This window comes from Poecilia mexicana, unplaced genomic scaffold (assembly GCF_051168715.1).
Source record: "Poecilia mexicana isolate PSO_F unplaced genomic scaffold, ASM5116871v1 scaffold_6, whole genome shotgun sequence".
NCBI lineage: Eukaryota > Metazoa > Chordata > Actinopteri > Cyprinodontiformes > Poeciliidae > Poecilia > Poecilia mexicana.
Window position 1 is genome coordinate 24770611 of NW_028263375.1, and position 21346 is coordinate 24791956.

General features: G+C 42.6%; 2 protein-coding genes across 2 annotated transcripts; one reads left to right on the top strand and one right to left on the bottom strand.

Annotated features, from left to right (window-relative positions):
* The first annotated feature begins 161 nt into the window (after positions 1–161).
* LOC148158711 (transmembrane protein 117-like) lies at positions 162–17849 on the top strand. The gene is made up of 2 exons (XM_088006475.1): positions 162–1178; positions 17221–17849. Exons 1-2 carry the CDS (start codon positions 899–901, stop codon positions 17355–17357), a joined length of 417 nt encoding a protein of 138 aa, XP_087862601.1. The 5' UTR covers positions 162–898; the 3' UTR covers positions 17358–17849.
* Positions 8950–11084, bottom strand: LOC106933746 (lysophosphatidic acid receptor 6-like). Its single transcript, XM_088006784.1, has 2 exons — positions 10368–11084; positions 8950–10284 (listed from the first exon to the last, which is right to left on the bottom strand). The coding sequence occupies exons 1-2, from the start codon at positions 10453–10455 to the stop codon at positions 9293–9295; spliced, it is 1080 nt and encodes a 359-aa protein (XP_087862910.1). The 5' UTR covers positions 10456–11084; the 3' UTR covers positions 8950–9292.
* Positions 17850–21346: the final 3497 nt, after the last annotated feature.

A 21346-nucleotide genomic window follows, 5' to 3' on the forward strand; every position in this document is an offset into this window, starting at 1 on the left:
TTTGTTGTTGGAAAAAAAACCCCAACAGTGGATGTTGTCTTGAACACTGCAGTGTGGGCGCCAGCCGCTTAGTATCACTTAGGGTTGGCATTTCGTGACGAGTCAAACTTTGGTGCCGGTGAAATTCAATATCCACATGGGTGTTCAAAACCGTGGCAGCTCTATTTCCGGAGCCGTGATATCATCCCAAATTTCCGCTGCGAGGGGTATTTTAGGAAAAGATGTCAAAAGCAGGGAACTCGCTTTGGAACATTCAGGTCAGTAAGGCGGGCTGCAGAGAGAAGCGGTTCGGAGCGGGTTCTCCTGCAGTGGAGAGGAGCTGGAATCAGAAGAGGGCAGGCGGGCCGGCTGGCCGCTCGCTCGGAGTGTGTTTGGCAGGTGTTCCCTCCAAAGCCTCTGCATAAAGCTGCTACAGTTTTTTCGGCGATGCACAGATCTGACAGGCTCAAAGGATAAGCTCTTAAAAACCTGCGACTGATAGCTTGGAGAGCTTGTAAGGCTCTGCAGATTCCATCTTATCCAAGAAAGGTACAGTCCTCCTTTGAACGATTTGGTAATGGTGTCACTTAGGTGTCTGATCCCAATCTCTTTGTGACATTTTTGTATTAATACAAGGAGAATAGTGCAGGTTTCTTTTTTTTTTTCTTTTCATGGATGCTGTACTATTTATGGTGCTGCTAAACTGATTTATCTGAACTGAGAGCTAACCCAATCCACATACACCATCAGTGATATTCAGCTCTCTAAACTAAAACCTGGGGGGTGTTTTCTCCTTAATCTGCTCTCGCTGATGTGATTGTAATTGAATCCGACTGAAAGAGACACTTCTTTCCCGCACCCCCCCCCCCGTCTCTGTTGTTCCTCTAGGTGTTTGTGCGGCTGAGGGGGCTTCAGCAGGATGGAAATAGATGCCTGTTTTCGCTACTACTTCCAGCACCCGTGGTCGCGTCTCATCGTGGCCTACCTCGTCACCTTCTTCAACTTCCTCATCTTCGCCGAGGACCCCATCTCCCACAGCCAGACGCAGGCTCACATTATTGTGGTGGGCAACTGCTTCTCCTTCCTGTTCAACAAGTACCCGGGCCTCGGGTGGAACATCCTGAAAGTAATGTGCTGGATCCTGGCCATTATCACTGGCCTGTTAGCCGGGAAGTTTATATTCCACCGCCAGCTCTTTGGTAAGTCATGCGCTCGGTAATGCACTGGAATGTGCAGAGTAATGGCTTTACTATAGAAAGGAAGCATCCTTCCTGGGCTGCTCTCGTTGTGACTATTGATCAGTAAAAAAAAAAAACAACAACTTGTACTTTCATGTGTTTTTAAGATATATTCTAGTCTCGGATAAAATGTTGTACTCATCTGCTAAACTGATTGCTGCCCATCTTCACACACGTCCTGTAGGTGATGTAATTTGCCACACGTTCAGTTCACAAAAACGTTTGCCTTGAGCAAGCTCTTATGATATCTTAGCATCAATGATTTCATGAAAACGAACTGAGAATTGGACTAACATTATGAGACGCTTGTAATGCAGACTTGTGAGTTGCCATTCGGCCTTTGCATTCAGAATCGCCTTTTAGCAAAACATTTGAACTTGCTTTGTTCTGTGCCAGAAATGTGGCTTGGGTCAGTGCAACGACACCAATGGATCAGTATTGTCTCTCAGACAATGCTTGCTTTGACAAACCAGCAATGCTTTCTGTCCTGGAAGTACAAATGAGTTATTTCATCCATTGTTTATTCTTCATTCACCATTTTGAAGCCTCATGTTTAGCATTTGAGGCCAGCGTTGTCTTTACTTGATCTGAATGAGACTGGGAACAAAAGGCTCATGTCATCAGCATATGGTGACAACCTATCAATATTTAGTAATTTATAAATGGTCCAATCAGTGATGGGAACTAAACCAGACAAGCCGTTAAGCACGCTCCTTTAGAGCAAGAAAGTATGTAGAACATTTTGAGACAAACCTTTTAATTTCATCTTTGAAATCAGATGCTTTAATCTTAGTTTGGAGTCCAAATTTGTCGTGCTTGAAAAGTAAAAAAGTGGTCTGAAATATTATTTTGAAGCACAACATTTTTTTCCACTGAACCATGTCTTTGAAATACAATTAGCAAATTTACATTTATGATCAACGTTTTCTTAAAGTAAAGATGCATTAAGAAACTTGAATTGGCTGATTCTTCATCTTGACTGGTGACGAGTTGGTCGGCAACTCACAAATTCAATGGTTCTAAAGGGAACAAAAAAAATCCCCCTCATAGTTAGCTTGTTTCAAAGTGTTGGTAAAAGTTTTGAAAGAAAATCAAAAACCTATTCAGGTGGATAAAATTTAGATGGTACTTTTGCAGTTTCGGTTGTATCAAACTCAACGCTTTTGGATATGAAAAAGCGATGAAGTGAATTCGTACCCACCTCTGGGTCATTTTGTTGGAGTTGTGAAAGGACTTGATTTGGCACCAAACTTAACAGACATACTATGCCTGTCTGCACTGGAACATATTATATCTGGAAACGTTGACAGCCTTTTTTAAATCTCACTCTTAAAATAAGGGGCTACGTTCCCTGGTGAATGCACACAAAAATGTTATGTTTTAAAGTTGCTAATGCTAAACATGCTAAATTGTGCTAACTGCTAATAAAAGATGCTGGTGACAGTTTAACATGTCAGCAACATGTAATTTTTGTCTTTGTTTTAAAATAGTTAAATTATAGTTATTAAACTGAAGTTGACTAGAACTGGCCCAAGCTTGACAAATGATTAATCTGTGTATCTTTCTGATTCACTATTCTTTGAAATTAAACCCGAAGATTTCGTCGTTATGGCCAGTCTGAAGCCGGTCCAGATATTTTCCTCCAGCTCCCTCCCTTCACCTTTCACGCCTCTATATCAGATTTCCTCTCTGTTGTTGTTAGCCACTTGTCATTTCTTTCTCTCACCCCCAACTTTCAGTTCTGAGGAGTTTGTGTTTCCAGCACAAACCTCTCCTGTCCTCTCAAATAGGCTGTGGCTCCAATCTCTGCAGCGCTTCACTTATTCAAACTGAACAGCAATTTTTTTTTTAACTTCTCATTGAACTCATTCACATGGTTCACTCTCACATCACGCTTCACTTAGACAGTAATATTATTGAGCTCAATGGGTGCTTTGGATGAACTACTAATGACAATAATTGGAGGACGGGGAGTGGTAATTGTGTGAAGGATTTCAATCTTTTCTGACCGTGACAGAGAGGCAACAATGCATAATGACATGATAGCTAAAGCAATATTAAAACCCACAGTAAGAAGAAAAAGGCTACTTTTTAAAGAACATTTTCTTAACCACACAAAACTGCGTTGTAGACCTAACAAACCCCAGCTGGCTTTTCCTTTTTTAATGTTTTTTGGTGTCAGACAACTTGTGCTTTCACGTGTGGGCGTCTTTTGTAAAATTAATTAGAGCTGAGATATTTCTTCAGTGCCGTGTGTGAATGTGTTCACCCTGTGAGGATTTAGAGAGGATGGGTGAAGTGAGACTTAGACAGAGAGGCAGACGTGGAGAGTCGGAGAGACGAGAGACGTCCTGCGCAACATTTCGGTGCATCAGCTATGTAATCGCCAACCCAGGTGAGCCAGGAATGCTGCACTCTATACAGCCAGTGCTTCAGCCAAATGTGTTCCACTGTATTTACTGCAGGCTCTGACCACTCCCCATTTTACATGTTTTGAAAGAGCAATGCTTAAAATTACAAAAAAAAAAAAAAAAAAAAGTTTCAGGGCCTCTTTTTTCAAAATCAGTTTTCTTTCATGCTGTGTATTTTTTACCAAAGACTGTGCATCTTGGCTGCAACTGTGGCGACTCACCATTAGTCATCTTGGCTTTCGCCAGCCTGTTGTGGTTTACACACCGTTTAAAGGTGAAAATTAGCTGTGCTGTTTAGGTGACGAGGGAAAAATATTGTCTTCAATGTAGCGTAAGTTGCTACCAAATTGCTAAAGATATTAAATCCAAGGGTTTGCATTTGAGTGGCTGCTGTGTAAACTCAAGATTGCTCTCATGAGCCATCTTTGACCTCGTTACCGAACGCTTCTCAATTATCTTATCTTATCTTATCTTATCTTATCTTATCTTATCTTATCTTATCTTATCTTATCTTATCTTATCTTATCTTATCTTATCTTATCTTATCTTCACACAATCTCTTTGCACTTGAACCATCCTTTTTTCCAAACTGGAATGACGAAGCAACATGCAACAACCACAACAATTATATTTAACCCAGACTGGGTCAAAATTCTAACTACAAGGTGTTGTCCTTTTGCAGGTTGCAGAGAAACCAGAAACTTTGGAGGAAGATTCTGATAGGATTCTGGTTGAATATTGACCTCACTCATGTAAATCCGTCGTTTCACCTGCAACCATCCAAACTTTCAGGGACATTCTGCCAATTTTCAGTAGGATTGAGGTGATCAGTATAACTAGTTTTGATATGTATGTTGGCGTGTTGTTCTCCAGCACTCAATTTGATCAAAGTTTCAAATATCCAGCGGCTAATTTGAGGGAAAATGCAATAATTTCTTCCATCCCCTAATACTGATAGGGAAGCATACCCTCAGCATGATGGTGCCACCACCATACAGTTGATACACTATCATTATTTTTGATAGCATCACTCCGCTAATTATTTCATTGTGGCTAAGTAATAACTTTTGGTTTATTTGTTTCCCTAAAAGGTGTTTAGCTGCATTTAATCAGACAAACAAGCCTCATCTGAACACACATATTCCAATTTACTGAACATGTCTTCATCGGTGAACATTGTTTTTGAATGGTGCAACCATTTGTTTGCAATCTCCCACCCCCAATTAAAGTTATGATGAGTTATACTTGTCTGGCAAATATTTAGCCAGAAATGATACAGGTTCCTTCTCCAACATGCCCAGATTTAGTATTCCTGTGTCGTTTTCAGCCGTAGAGCAGGCAGACGCTCACCATATTGTTTTGCTGCTGCGTCTCGTGGAGGAAAATCTAATGAACTGTTGATGATGAATAACTTGTGACAGATTCTGTGATTTAAAGAGAGGACATTTGAGATTCAAGGGACGACCTCTTCCGTACAGCCACTCAAGGCAATTTGTGATCTTTATTGAGTGGGCGCTAGCCGACTACTTCTGGTTAAAAAAAAAAAAAAAGCGGAAGTATGGCTGTCACAACTCATTTGTCTTGAGGTTTAATACTCGCCGGTTTCGTGAGAAGCTTATCTTCATTTGTGCCGTTTGTGTCTTTGCAGCCTTAGATTACATGAGTCCAGGTTAGCAATGTTTTCAGATTGAGCTTTTCTTGAGTGGTGAAAGACGTGACGGTAGGTTGCCGAGATTTTACACACAAGAACTAGTAGATAAAAACATAAAACAATTCACTGTTACCAGTGTATAGTAAAGAGATGCTCCATACTGAAAGTTTGCAATCTTCCAAAAATAAGGAAGGAAACTATTAGCTACAGCCAACTGCAAAAGTGCCTAGTTCAAAGAAAACATTGAGTCTAATTATATGTTATGTTAACCATCCATGAGATCTCTGTACTATAACTTGTCCCCCCAAGATAGGAGATGATTTCATTTGGCAAAATCTAGCAAAGTCATTTTTTTTAAGAGAATGAGATGTTTAGATGGCAGATATGGTATTCTAAATTAAATATCAGAAGTCTCTTCTGGCTCCATATTGTCTTTTTGTCCAATAAAAACTCAAGGGGCGCCTCCATCACTTCTGACTACGACAATCACTCTCCGGTCAAATGTCCGACGTTGGCTTCTGCACATCGAATCTAGCATAAATACGTTTTTTTTATTATTATTATTATTATTATTTCAAGATGCGCCACCTCATCATGAGAGTTTTGGGTTACACGTATAGCCTTGCAGTAAACGATTATCTCGTCCTCTTCATGTGAAAAGTGAAAGCCCTTCTCATTACAGATTCTCGTGCTGCCTCGTCTCCAAGACGTTGGCATGATGTATTCTCTAATGCCTCCCCAAGGCTTCGGGCGATTCTGCAAGGTAAACCGAGTGATCATTTTTAAGTCGTGTCACATATATTTTTCTAAATCTTATTAAATTCTCGCTTTCACCGAGTCTTGCATTCAGTCTGTCTGCTCTGTCTCCTCTTTGATGAGTCACTTCATACTGTGTTCAGCACAAGAAAAGGTCAAAGTTGTGTGAAAAGCCTCCTTCGTTTGGTCAGGTCTGCTATAACAAATGGATGTTCTGCGGTGCTCTGTGTGAATGCGTGTGTGTGTGTGTGTGTGTGTGTGTGTTCTCTGCTGTGCTGGAGTGTGCTGACCCTGTTGTTGCTTCCCTCTGTGGGGTCTTGATGATTGTAGCCTACAGGAAGCCATCTGGGTTCTGTCATATGGTATTATGTAGGAAGCCATGGCTGTGAAAGCCTATCTATGTATAGCAACTGTGTGCCAAAATATGTTGATTTGTTGAGGTGGCTGTGTGGGTGAGAAAATTAAAGAATTTGTTTGTTTTTTTTCCCTGTACACAGCGGAGGAAAAAATAAGTGTTTCATGCCCTGAAGATTTTTTACGTTTCCCGAAGAATGAACAGGTCTGTAATTTTTGTTGTTGTAGGATAAATGTGAGATCTGTATCCTCGAAAAAAAAAAAATCCACTGTATGATTTTCAATTTCCATTTTATTGCATGAAATACATTTTCGATACAATAGAAAAAATAAAACTCGGTACAGAAATCTTTCTTTATAAGCCCAGAGGCCAGGCGTTTCCTGTAGTCCTTGACCAGGTTTCATCCATACAGATGTGCACCAGATCTTTCAACTTTCTGTGTTGCGTTTCAATGTCGGCTCCCTTTTAAAAGATTTTCCACCAGGTTCAGATCCGAAGGTGAGCTGGGCCACCCTAGAACCTTGAAGTGGTTCTTCGGTGGCAACAGAAGGTCGGAGCAATCAGTGGGTTGCGATTCGAACAGCCTCCACCGTCCATCTCTCCAAGTCTTTTGACCTGGTAAATCGCCATAGAAGTAACACTAAAATTATTGCATGTATTGTTGTTGTTGTTTTTCCACTATAAAACTAATTATATTAGTTTTATAGTATGAATTAATTAACAGTACAACGAAGCAACATTTATTTATTTATGTACTTAGCTGTGGCTTTTGGGCTTCCATAGCAACGCTGTCAAATACAAAGACTGCAAGAGTAGCAAAAGTGGACAGCAGCCAAAAAGAAAATGATATTTTTACCAGAACCTGTCTCTGTTTTTGGCCTGGAGTCAACACTTAAGTAAAATGAAACAGTTCAGCAGACCTCTTAATGGAACAGATACCATGGCCCAGTAGCCCCTCGTCATATCTTTGCTCGGCAGCAGCCTCCCTGTGGAGGGAGCTCCATTGTCATCTTTCCACCTTTGATTTATTATCTAGGTACTTAGTAACAGAGGAGTCGAGCTCTGGGGAGATCAGTCGTGTCTGCCAGCAGCCCTCGCGCCCCACCCTGGCCCGCGGTGATGTAAATGTGCGCCATGATGAATAGGGATGTTGTTTTCATCCCAAGTTAAAGACAGAAATGAGGCACAAGAAGGACCCGGCCCTCCTTGGGGATGCAAAGGAGGCAGAGTTGTTATTTTGTTGTTTTTAAAATCGAGAGAGGGTGCAGAAGACTCTGCAGGCTAAGAAGATGTTCTGATGTGGCCCATATGTTAAAGGCAGCTGCTAAACGGGGGCGAGTGGCTTTGTTTGCATCCCTTGTTTGAGATTTATTCAATATTCAGTACACCTGAAAAGTTAAAGTTGATCTGTGTTTACATTTCTAGGACTCGTAGGGAGTGAAGGCTGCTTTGGGTTGAAGGTTTGCAATGTGTGTCTTGCTGTATCTTTACATCCCATTCTCAGGTATGTAGTTTTTTATAAGGTCGGACACTGATTGATAGGTATTTTCCTCGAACCTTCATAAAAGAACCACAGACAACATATATGAATTTTATGACCAAGCTTTTGCAAAAGGAGAAGTCTCAGCAAACTGCTCGTCCGAGCCGTTCACTGAGCGTTCTAAAGACTCTTGGTTACAGGTTGTCTTTTATTATCAAGTAAAAATAGGGAGGTTAGGTAAGGAAGACAGCAGAGACAAAATACTACTGCACACAGACCGTTTCTAAAATAAGGAGTATTCCGGTTGATAAGAAGGCAACTGTGGAAACATAATTCAAGGTCTGGGAAAAACACAGATAACTGTTTCACATGAAGACGAACAGGCAGATGTGACCTCCAGCTCAGTTTATACACACATAAGGAAGAGAACACTTTAAACTGAAAATCACAATAATACTGAATGTTGATTAACATTAGAGACTGAATATGAACTAAAGTAATAACAAAATGATAATACCAAAAAATCTCTAACACTGATGTTTGACAAAACCGTCTGGATTTCATTTTCTGTTCCAACTCGTCCAAATGTGCTCTGTCAGGTCAAGTTCTGCTACACAAAACTCTCTTGTTCCCATCCTTATGAGTGTTGGTTTGTGTACTGGTGCACAGTCATGTTGGAATAGGTAGGGGCCATCATAAAGCCACGTTAAAAACGTCGAGAGGATGATGCAAAAAGCTTGGTTGCAGCTGCTAAGTCACAGAGTCCCATTCCATCAAGCTCTGTGTACGCATTGTTTTGGAGCAAATTTAAAGTAGAAAGCACTCTGCGTTCCAAGGTGCTGGATTTTATAGAGCTGTCAGTGAATTGAACAAATCGATAATTTGGAGTGATGACCCGACATTTAGGCGTGTAGCGTACCTGCTACCCGGAAACGCTAAAAGCAATGACCAGTTCTACATCTTCTGGAATTAGATAAGACATTAGATAAGTTTTTAAATGTAGAGAAGGATATTGTTGTAGGACATAATAATGCATAGTGTGTATTTGAACAGCATCAAATGAAGAGATGACAAACCAATTAAAAAATATATTTTTATTTATATTTTTGTTCCAAGTCTGGCAGGAATCAGGCGATTACACTTAATTCACGATCTAACCAGGTTTTTTCTTTTACATATTTTGCTTTGGAAAAGGTTGCATATGAAATCATTTGAAAAGCTGTCCTTTTTATCCGATTTGCTTGACAAGAACTTTCATTTTATACTCATAAAACTTTACTTGCGACGAAAAAAAAAAAGCAAGAAAGTGGCAAATACTTCTTCACATGACTGTGGTGTGCAGTTACTACTTCACATAACGGAACAATTGTACAACCGCGTTGCCTCAAAGGATAATATCCAGAAAAGCTAAACATTTAATACTCATTCGTCAATAACCCCAACCCTCCTACCCTCCTTACAGCACAGCCTCCTGTACTGCTCTCTTTTGAAGGTTTGCATCTTCCTCTTGAACTGCTCACTAGCCAGAATGTACAGCACAGGGTCCAGACAGCTGCTGAAACCACAGAGGGCTTCACAGAGCTCCACAGCTGCACAGAGGCAACTGGAGTCGGACGGTTTCACCAAGCCACGAGCCGGCATGAACGTCAGAGCGACGGCCAAGATGTGATAAGGCACAAAAGAGGCTGCAGAGACGAGGATAGCTGCGGCGACGAGTTGCAGCGGCTTCCTGCTCGCTCGCTGGAGTTCCTTGTTCCTTCTTCCTCTTGAGCGGCGCCTCAAAACGCGAATGGTCATTGTGGAAAAAGCTAGCATGGCACTGAAGGGGAGCAGAAAGCACAGCGTCGTTCTAATAATGAGGAGCATTTTGAATGGAGGGAAAAGACTGTGGACGCGACTCGTGCACGTGTCGGAGTTTTCGCAAGTGGCTACAAATAAGTCTGGAGTGATGCCCAGAAGAAGTCCGAGCCATGTCAACGCCGAGCAGATCTTGGCTTTACCCACGTTCCACCAGCGAAGAGAGCTGATGGGATGGACCGTGCCCACGTAGCGGTCAAAACTGATCAGACCGATGAAGACGATGCTGCCGTAGATGTTCACGTCGAAGGAGATCCTTTTGATTTTGCCGAAAATCTGCAGACTGTCCAGGTTTGAGATTTGGAATCTGAAGTAAACCGTCAAAGACAGAGTGAGAAGCCAGGCCGAGTCGCATAAAGCCAGGTTCAACAGGAAAACGTGGCTGGGTTTAAAGCTTTTTCCTAGGCAGGTGAAGCTGAGCAGCACCGCCACATTTCCCAGCATCCCCGCAGGAAGGATGAAGGTACACAGCAACAACAGGGTGTAGCGGTACCACAGGTCATTTTTAAAATGCCAGCAGATTTCTGTAGATTGATTCAGGAGCTGAAGAATCTCAACTGAAAGAAGTGAAATTAGTGTTACTAGTTTAGTAATTTATGCAACAGAGATAACACTGAGACACACGTTTTGGATGTACAACCTTCCTTATATTTCAGTGACTGGTGGAACAAAGCAGACGGCAGACAGGCTGGCGCGTAACACCCATTAACGACTGCAAGACTAAGCATTTTGCACTCCTTTTGTGTCTGATCTCGGTCGTCGTTTCTCTGAAATCTAAATGTGTATTTGTGTGCAAACACCAGCAGGTGCTACAAGCAGCAGGTGCAGGAGTCGCGTACGGAGAGAGAAAAATGTTTCCTCGCAGCTAACCCCGACTACCGCCTTTCTGGAGACACTGGGCCGTTTATTGTTAACTGTGTTGCCCAAGCGGCGCTTGTCTTTAAGAATTTGACACATTCTGCCCCTACGGCGCATCACATGCAGCCATACCTAAATACGATTGACCGCTTCTCCAATCAGGAAAGCATACGGATGGTATTTGCTTGGTTAATGCACTACGCGTTGGAAATCATGCTGTTTCAATGAAAAAGCTGTATTGACTACAGTCAGTTGAAAATGTCAGTCTACTGTATTGTTAAATGTGATTTTAGCGCTGCAGCAGCTATGGGAGCAATTGACGGACAATCCAGCGTAAAATAAAGTTCAATCACAACATTCTTGTTAAAGTCCAATCGTGACTTTTGTTCTCGTTTGACCAGAGTACCAGCAAAACGACAGACGCTCTCCCTGTATGCCTACATGGAGTCAAGAGCAACGCAGTACCTTCAAAACAAAGTTGATTAAACAGAAGTGTCATGAATAGAAGTATCTAATTGTCAACATGTTGCAGTAGATTTCAGCAGCTGTTGCTTTACCTCAACACACCACCCGCCTACTGTGCTGCTGTAAGAATGTGATATTTTTGTTCAAGGTCACACACCTTGAACATGTCACTCGTAGCCTTAACTCACGTGATTTAAGGAGTTTGTCCAACGGGGACGGTTCAGACTTTACTTTCCGTCTGTCAGGTAAAGATGTCCCCATTTTAGAGAATCCAACAGAAGTGAGTCATTGTATTGCTACTGCAGAACGTAACGCATCACCCCCTTCATTAAGCAGGAGATTAATTGGAGCATCAAATTGTTCGCCACTAATGGCCTGGATCAGACGGGCAAGATGTCAAGCAGAGGAATGTGCTGGAAAAAAAAAAAAATTTAATCGTCTGCAGTCTGAGCCATAAACCTCCAACGTTCAGCGCACGGAGCTTCTATCCAGTAATTCGTCTTGTTTATTTTATGATGTGATATAACTGCTCCAAGATGAGCGCTGGTTCAGTCCGTTTTATTAACTCTCTGTGTACGTTTTGTGAAACGTGTCCAGTGCACCCACTCTCTCTCTGTCGTGTGTTTACAGAAGCCGTCTCCACAGCCTCTGAGCGTCAGCGGCGTGTCCAGGAAGCGATTGCGCGGTTTTTCGCACCCCCCTCCCCCCGCGCGCATCTCTGAAACCCCGAGGGACTGTTGATCTGATCCATGTCAGCTACTGTTTTCACTTAATTAGCGGACAGCACGCGTCTGCGTGCGCTTGAAACGGGCTTTGGCAGTGAACACGCATCCCTGTCTAAACACGGCTTTCATACGGTAGCAGGCTGCAATGTAGTTCGTTAAAGATGTACCAAAACCAGGCATCTGATCGAGGGAAGTACGAACTGAACCGAACCGACCTTTTTCAGATGTGTCGTTCGCGTTGCAGCTGAGAAGCTCCGTCATGATGTGAACGCAGACTGCGATCACATCTCACACACTGCCTTCAGTCCTTCTTTACCGGCTGTGTGCTTCACATTAATCTGGAGCTGTACAGTGTAAAGCTTTACCGCAGGGACTGTGGTGTGTGTGTGTGTGTGTGTGTGTGTGTGTGTGTGTGCGTGTGTGTGTGTGTGTTTGCGTATCTCTGTGTCTCCCTGTGCGTATGAGAGACTGAGCGGGTCCAAAAGAGTAAACAGAGGATTAATCCGTCCCACCGGTTAAACAAACTTAAATAATTGCTTGTTCATCATGTGTGTGCCATTGTTAACCAGATCGTGTGCGTTCACAACCCTTCCACTTGTTTTCACATTTTGTCACATTTTAACAAATTTTAGTGTCTTATCGGTATTCTTTGTGATACGCCAACAAAAAAGAAGAGCTGCGATGTAAAGTGGAAGGAAAATTATCATTTTCAAATGTTTTTCTAAATTGAAATCTGAACCTGCGTTTTATATTCAGCCATTTGTTTTACTGTTGCTGTGGTACAAACTGCTGCGTTTCTTGAACGGGGAATCTCATCAGAGTTGATGGGAAGGTGTATGAGGATAATTGTTTTGTGTTTTTATTGCTTTTGAAGTTTTTATTATTTTCACTGTGAAGCACTTTGTGACTGTCTGAGAAAATAAATATAAATAAAATTTACTTAGCTTTCAGCAGGTCAACAATACTAAGATTGCAACAGCCAACGATGCAGCGGAAACGTTTATCATTTAGGAAAACCTATTAATGTGTTATGTTGATTCAGACAGTCAAGTCTGAAAGACGTCAACAGAAAATATGAGTCAACACTGAAAGACTGATATTTGCTCTCCATACGTTCTTATTACACTTGAACTATCATGTGGCAAAAAAAATATATGTTACTCTGATGGAGACGTACCGCAAAAGATTTGTGTAATTGCATCAAGAGTGGATCTCAAGTTCAAGAAAAAACTCTGCAGCGTTTTGCTGAAAAGTTTCTCTCAGTTACGTCAGGTTGTCTGTCCCGTCAAAACATGAGCTCCACGCTTGACTAAATTATTCTTATTCACTTTATGCTGTCAATCTGGCCACTCTTTCACGGCTCATTCAGATGCTTCTGCCCGTCAACTAACCGGATTTTGCTCTCCGGTACCTCTCCGCTTCAGCTTATATTTCACCGTTTTGTTGTCATTTTGGCTTTTGCTTTAATCATTTCAAATTTTTGGTTTCGTTCTGCTTTTATTGTTTTGTTTAAAATGTTTTATTTATATATATATATATATATATATATATATATATATATATATATATATATATATATATATATATATATATATATATAGGTTTGAAATGTTTCAGTGTTGTTTTTCAAGTGTTCGTTATAAATAAAATGGATTTGCATTCACGACCTAACTGTAAATAAATCTAACACAATATTTCACTTCACGTCTACTTCTCAATTACGTGTGACTGTGTTGACGTTTCCAGTAAGATTCAAGCAAAGTACATTGAAGGGTGGGGCAGAAACATTCAAGATTGCCTAATATTTGTAATCAATACCCATCCCTGAGTCTAACTGTTAAACATGGAGAAATTATTAGCTATACCTCCAGCTGGCTACCTTTTTTTTTTTTTTTTTCAATTCAAAATCAGTCACCATTATTCCCAGCACGTGCCTTATAACGAGGCGTCTGAACCGATCTCTGTGGTGTCAGAGTATCACCAGTAGAGGGAGACATAGCTGCACCTCTGACTTTAGCAACCACTTAAGGGTGGCATCGTTTCAGACAGACTGGAAAGTCATTTCTAAAACCCAGTCTTTGCAAATATGTGACAAGCTCCTTTGATAACAAGACTTTATATTTGTAGTTTGCATTGTGTGAGAGTAAACGCGTGATAAGAAGTGCCTCTTTTCCCTTTTGTGTCCCGGTTGTGTTTGGGTCAGTGTCCACTCCATTTGTCTTGTGACTGCTGCTGTTGTTCCCATCTGGGCTGAGCTTCGCGGTGAGACTGAACTCATGAATCATTCCTTATCGGGGTGCCTTACTGTAGGGAGGCGCAGTGACTCAAGCCAAGCTTTGGCTGAGTGGTCTTGAATCACCTCTGTTTACGTCTTGCCCATATAGGAGTGTGAGTACGTGTGTGTGTGTGGGCCAGGTCGATTGTGGTATGTAGCTGCTTTAAAAGTCAGATCCGCCGATACACATTGTGTGTGCACCAACATCTAAGCCATGGCTCATTGGCTGTGGAGGCAATTAAGTTCACCCATGCAAGTCAACTCAATTATGCAACTGTGATGAGTCCTGGAGAATCACAGAGCAAGACGTATGCATGGCTTAAAACTCAGCCTCTTTGATTTCTGACCCTCAAGATCCTCAAATTAAACATTGCTGTTCAAGTAAATATTACAGATTCAGTCGTCTGCCGCACAGGTAAACTTTCAATTTTGACATCAGATCAGTCGTCCAAAAATAGTCTAATTACTAGAGCACTTAACCTCAGCAGACATTTCCTTATTCTGAGGTATCTGCACGAAGGATGGGGGGGGGGGAGATAAACAATTAACATTAAGCCAGTGGAAGCTTAACAGCATGTAAAGCTATTGGAGAGGAAAGCAGCCAGGCTGTAATGGGAAAATAAATGGAGCATTCTGCTATTGCTGTCTCTGGCGCGCTGCGGTGTTTTGCGCGCACAAACACACACGAGCGCAGTCGCTCCTCCTCCGAGGAGCTCTTCACTGAAAGGGATGCTGACTGAGCTGGAGGAGAGGAAAAACAAAGGGTTCTTCCTGGGAAAATGGACGCTCCTGGCACCGGATCACAGCTGGCAGAGATGCGGCGCGCCGTGTTTCTGTGTGAGCAATACGCTAATAAGCGGCAGAAATAGAATCATGTACTATAGCCCAGCTAACGCGTAGAGGGGTTTTTTAATTAACACCAGGCCTCGCTGCATGAAAGCGGAACTTTCGAAAGTGATTGTCAAATGCTTTGAAGTTTGAAGCTCAATTGTTCTTTGTTTTTCTTGCCCCCCCCCTCCATCAGAGAGTCTAAATAAAATAAACTTCCTTCTTTATTGTTTTGAAAGCAACTGAGGAAAAGACCATCCATCCATGATAATGTGCAATTTGTTTAAATGAGTTATGTTTAAATTTGAGTACTAATGTTATTTTTTTTAGTTCCAAACAGCAGGAAGAGTCTTTGGGGAAGGCTAGTTGCTTCCCTACTAGCAATGTTTTTGTTTTTTTTTTTGTTTTAACTTATGTTTGCCTTAACATAAATATTTTTTCCACAAACCCATGGCAGCTAGGTATGACTTATTTGATTGGTCCTCTTGTTGAAGGTACCAGGTTTCACCAACCTGGTAAAGCAACTGGAGAACAATCTATTAGCCTAGATTCCAGGAAAAATAATTTCAAAATATATCTATTCATCCATCCAGTGTCTAAACCTACTTGTCTGTGAGCTGTTTCTAGCGGTCATTGGTTGAATTTCAGGGTGCCGTAGACAGATGACCAGCCCATGTTACAATTCATCCTTTTTCTCCTGCTCATAAGGATGGATAGGCCCTAGTCCAAGAGCATCTCTTTGACTAAAATCCCAGTCTGGCCATTACTATCTTACATCATTTTATTCAATTCTCATCTCCCTTCATAACTCAGTCTGGGCTTCCTCCCAATAAGCTCGATTCCTCCATTAGAATTTCAACCGGGTCAGTTGACGAACAGAAGGAGATTTTGGAAACGATTGCAGTGACTTTCTGCACTGTTTTAGAATAGTAGTCCACCTGTAGTTTTAGCAATGGCAGCGGAGGAAGGGAACAAAACCTGAAGCTCGTGCTAGCTATGAGTACAAATATTGAATTAACATCAACACCTATCTACCTCACCTCACCACTTCTCTACTTGCCGTGTTGGATGGTTGTTTAAAGCGCACGCAGTTTCCGGTAAGCTTCATAGCGTCGAACTGGCGCGTTGATATGAGCATTTACATAAAGTTCAGAACTTCAACAGAGTCCACGCCTCCAGCAAGCAATCGCTTCTCAATAGCCAAAAGCCTAGGTCCTTTGTTTGAAGTAGAACAATGGGTTCACACTCATTTCTTAATCTAAGTATTGCTCCTTGTGATTTGTGGTTACCGGTTTCTGATTAGTTGCTTATCTCCTTTCAGTTGATTACGGGGCGTAACGGACATGTCAATCATGGAGTGAAAGGACGATTTAAAAAGCGGCTATGACTTGAAAAGCTTGGAAATAAATTTTAAAGGCTTTAGACCTTCTTAATACATCATAGCTAGAGTTCATGCATCTGATGAAATCTTGCCCAAACAACATTTCCTTCCATTATTTAAAACACGTAGAGTTTGAGCTTTTGAAGTGACACTGCTGGTCCTATTGTGAATCTTTTGAATTGCAACAAAAAAAAAAAAAGTCCCCCTTTGAGTTTCGTGTCCTTCATCTTCTGTCGTTTCTCATTCACTGTTTTTCGAAGCGGGGTCATTTGACCCAGGTCTGACTGGTGTTGGTGGTAAATGTAGACTGTCGGTCCGCCCGCGTGCTGTGAGCCGTGTGGGTGGCTGATCAAGGACACGACAGCTGTTGTGCGATTACATTATGCACGTCTAATTGCACCACATTTGCCATTTACCAGATCTTTGACTGATTTATGCTCTCCATTTAGGAGAGAACAAAATGTGAGACCTTGATTTAAAGACATCCCTTCTTTTACCGTTTGTCACAAGGATGAGATCGCGGCAACTGGCGAACAGCGGCGGCACCGCGAACCCAGTTGTCATGTTGAGCTCTGCTCGTTTGATTATATATTCATAGCAGAAGGCTGCAGATCTGAGTATCTCACGCTCTGCCAGAAAGATATTTCCCCACAATTTAAATTCAAGGGCAGAACTCTGGGGAGAAATGCCACGAATCTGAAATAATGTCTTAAATCACGATCTACCAAGGCGTGAACCCCATCTGTACAAAGAAATACTAAAATTAGCCTGAGGAGACATCTTTTTGTGCATTTTCACATCACCACCATGTATAATCTAAATTCCGCCACCCAGTCGAGAGGGACATCATTGATTTCCGTCACTAATTCATTTGCCTCGACCTCCATTGTCGCGTGTTGACACGCTCTTTGAACCTGCTTACTGACGACAGCGTCCTTGTCCTTGTCGTGCTTCCCTTTAGGTCGATACCTGCGCCTGAAAATGTTCCGCGAGGATCATGGCTCCTGGATGACCATGTTCTTCAGCACCATCCTCTTCCTCTTCATCTTCTCACACATCTACAACCTCATCCTGCTGATGGCCGGAAGCATGGAGTAAGACCTTTTAATCTCTTGTTGTTTTTTCGTTTGCCCCATTTTTTTCCCTCAGTTCTCTCTTCCTCATTTGTTAGGACGATACGTGTGCTTCCTTTCAGGTTGCTTGATTGATTTTTTTAACGTCTCGCCCGAAGAGAGACTCGATATCGGTCTCACTAATCAGCCCAGACTTTCAATCACTCGCAGGAATAGGCGAAACAGGGCTGGTTAATCCTGGAAAAAAAAAAAAAATCACCTCTAGAGCCTGTATTTATATTCAAATGATCATACTTAATTCTTTAGACACCTCTCTGGCTCATAACAGTATTTCAGAAGATTTTAAAAGAAAATTTTTGTTGCCTGCTGGCCCAGATTTTTACCTGCTGGGAAACTGCCATGTGCACAGCGAAGCTTGACACCCGCACATCAGGCTCATGACAGGAATCCGTTTATGCATTTGCAACGTGTCCATCTTTCCATCCAAAGGAAAGAAAACATGCCCTTGAAGTCAGCCAGCCAGACTGAAGGTCAGAGCGAGATGATTTACCGCCTCGCTCCTTTGGGTTGCATAAAAAGCCCAGGACCAAACATTGTGGCAGGTGTCTCTCCAGGTACAAGCTGTCAAAAAAAAAAACAACAGCGGCCAGGACTGTAATGGGATCTATCCGTACCTCTGTGATTTTTTTATTTCTTTCCCCATACTAACAAGAAGCCTCGGATATTTATAAGGTACAGACAGATGAAGGATGTTACCTTACAGGCGGGTTTTTGTTACAAATATATATATATATTTTCTATGACCAGAGGGATGAGTTTGTATAATCAGGCCATCTGTCACTCTGGCCAGCTCCGTGACACCGGCATCCATCTCATTCTTTCTCTCTAGTTGGCCAGGAAAAAGGGAAGTGAGGGGGGATGGGAGGGGCAGGTCCGCTGGGACGATGGATGCTGCTCGCTCAGGGAAAAGTTACATTTGCAGTTGCACTTAGTGCTTCTGTCACAAAGAGGATTCCTTTTTATCTCGGTACGGACTCCTATTTCAGCTGTGAAATGTCAAGAAAAAGAAAAAGTAGAAATGGACCCACTTTTAGACTGATGGTGCATTTCTTTTAAGAGGGTTTTATTCAGTGATACCCAGAGAACCGTTAAACACGGAGGTTTACGGTGTCTTGCAGGAATAGTCGCAGCTCCTGAACCTTTTCAGAGTTTGAAATGCGTTGCTATGAAAATGCAAAGCTCAACATATCTTGCTGGGCAATTGCAGAAAATGTGAGCCGGTTACTGTGCAGAACCACCTGCCTCTGCAATTACAGCTGCAAGTCTTAGAGACTCACATTTCTGCCCATCTTTCTTTGTCAAATTGCTCAAGCACAGACAGATTTAAATGGAGAGGGGGTTACTGAACATCAGTTTGCAACTTTTGCCATAGTTTCTAAATAAAACTAAGTCTGGCCTTTGACTGGGACACTTTAACACACCTGTACTTGATACTAAGGGTGCTTTAACACCCAATAGTCCAGTAGACTCTGTCTGATTGGGGACCAATATTTGTTACAATTTCAGCTGATGCGGTTCACTTTCACACTTCACCAACCAAACCCTTTCAGCAACCCCTTCTCTCTCCTCCCCCTCCTGTGGTGGCGCTGCGCCAAGAACCACTGAAGGAAACAACATGAAAAGCTCTGAAGAAGACACTGCATGCAGCTTCTTTTTTCATAAAATGTAAAATATAAATAAGGACAGAGAGGTGTCAGATTTTAGCGGTTGTAGGATATTGTCTTTTGTTTTGTAAAAGTCCAGTAGCAATAGGTACGCACATTTGTTCTGGTTGCTCCTTTTGGATGCTCAGCATGACGTCCAGGTTTTCAGTCTATGGATTTAGTGCCATTCTGTGATTTGGTCAGGGATATTCATCTACAGCGTATGAATGTGTGCGTGAATTGGTGAATGACTGTATGTGGTGTAAAGCACCTTAGAGTCCTCTGGACTTGATAAACCGCTATACAAGCACAGGCCGTTTGCCATTTACCAACTTAATGCTCCTTCAAACTTCACCACTTGATCCCTTACTTGTCTCATGTGTTCCTTGGTCTTTTATCTTTTATTTTATGATTCTTCTATCACGTAAAATCCCAATAAAATATTAAGGTTTGTGGTTGTAATGTGGCACGATGTGAATACTTCTGCATGGTACTGTTCTTGAACACTTTCAAAGGCAAACAATCTCATTTATAATATTCTGATATGCATGTTTTGCATGATCCAGTTGCATTGTCTGCCACAGACGGCACCACACAGCAAGAGCCAACTGTTGAACGTAAAGTGACAAGGCACTAAGAGCAGCAGCAGCACCCGTGTAGCTCTCTTTGCAAAGACAGATGGCGCTGTTGTAAAGCAAGAGGACACTTGCTCCACCACCAGGAGCAAGCGGACTCATCTCTGCAATGTGCTCTCACCCACACCTCCCTCCACCTCCTGTTCCCCTCCCCTCTTCCCCCCCCCCCTGCCCGTCCTCGCTCCGCTCCAACAGATTGTCCGTCGAGGACTCGGACCCTGCCAAAAGCCATTAGCGCTCACATCTCTGTTCAAGACCGACACGTAAGAGCAGCGTCCACCCTCTGCCAGGACGCTGCCTGTGGAAAAAACTGGCTCTAAGCTGCAGCAGCATTAATGCAGCAGAGTGAGCTAAAAGGTGATGGAGGAAGGAAGGGAGGTAGGGAGGGAGGGAGGGACAGAGAACAAGGGCTCCAGCTCTGATGATGCAGTGAAACTTAAGTCTTTTGATCTGCGTCCAAACCCTATTTGCATCCCTCTCCTCTCTTGTCCAGCCGGCTTCCACCGCACCCCAAGGCGAAGCCATTGTAGTTTTTGTCACAGCCCAAAGAAAAAGTATAATATCCCCCTTTGTTGCTGCAGCAGTGCCTCTATGGGAATTAGTGCTGCTTGAGCTCATTGATCTATCTATTGTGGAGTATTTATTTATCTTTGCTGCCAATGGTTGGTATTTTGGCGTGAGTTTCAAGTTCTGACATCAATCTATGATGCCGCACTGCAAGGGGGATGATGTCCCGGTGGCTGCACACACATTCTCCCCAACACACACATACTGTTCCTGTTTTGCACTTTCTCCAAGTTGCAGGAATATGTTTGTGTGTGGGTGGCAAGGTAGAATAGTTTGGATTGGGTTTGTGTCTGTAACCCCTCTGTCTCCCGAGCCTGATGCCGTCTACCCAGCGGCCACCCTGCGCTCATTAATATGCTTTCATTTTCTCTGACCTTTCATTTGGACTTGAGCTTGATTTAATTAAACCCAGAGATACATGCACAAGGAAACCAAGATAAAGCGCGCCGGCACCGGGGCAGCAAACAATCACCGATAAGAGATTGTGTATCTTTTTGGATGACAAGTATTTATTCCTGTTTAGCGATGTAAAAAGGATTCATCAGGCGCCGTTATCGCTCAGCACAAAGAGATTTTCAGCCTGTGTAATTATACACACATGTAGGGCCAATATTTGCACAGCCACTTCCAGGTCAACACCAACTACCTGCTCCTTGGCTTATGTCATTGCGGATTGCGGGGGCGGAAAAGACGTCCGATCTCGGTGACGGGGCCTGGGAACTGTAATCCGCACTTGTTACCAAAATCCTCACATCTGGACTATTTGCATTTTAATGCAACTGTCAGATTAGTAGGGCGCTGTTTGTGTGAAACCGCAGGAGTGTGACCGCCCAGGGAGTTCGACGGGGCTTCATGAATGTTCCGTCACACCGCTTGCTCCCATTCCGCCGCCTTACGGCACCATTGCCAGCCAAAATCAGCCCCTAATTAGGTGGTGTTATTTAATTAAGGTGGCCCTGTGTGTGGTGCATACATTAATCAAGGCTAATTTGGAGGAAAGGAGGACGTAAAGTGTGTGAACGTAGAAGGAGAGAGGGGAGCTGGGAAGTTTGAGTGGATCTAATGAAGACTTGGGAGCAGGGCACGGACGATTGAAGTGATGTTCTGTT

Bases quoted from the DNA above. Each gene is read 5' to 3' on its own strand.
- LOC106933746 (XM_088006784.1), bottom strand. From the start codon at position 10,455: ATGCTTAGTCTTGCAGTCGTTAATGGGTGTTACGCGCCAGCCTGTCTG. The intron at 10,285-10,367 runs GTTGTACATCCA...CACTTCTTTCAG, and splicing joins GTCACTGAAATATAAGGAAG to TTGAGATTCTTCAGCTCCTG.
- LOC148158711 (XM_088006475.1), top strand. From the start codon at position 899: ATGGAAATAGATGCCTGTTTTCGCTACTACTTCCAGCACCCGTGGTCG. The intron at 1,179-17,220 runs GTAAGTCATGCG...GCTTCCCTTTAG, and splicing joins ATTCCACCGCCAGCTCTTTG to GTCGATACCTGCGCCTGAAA.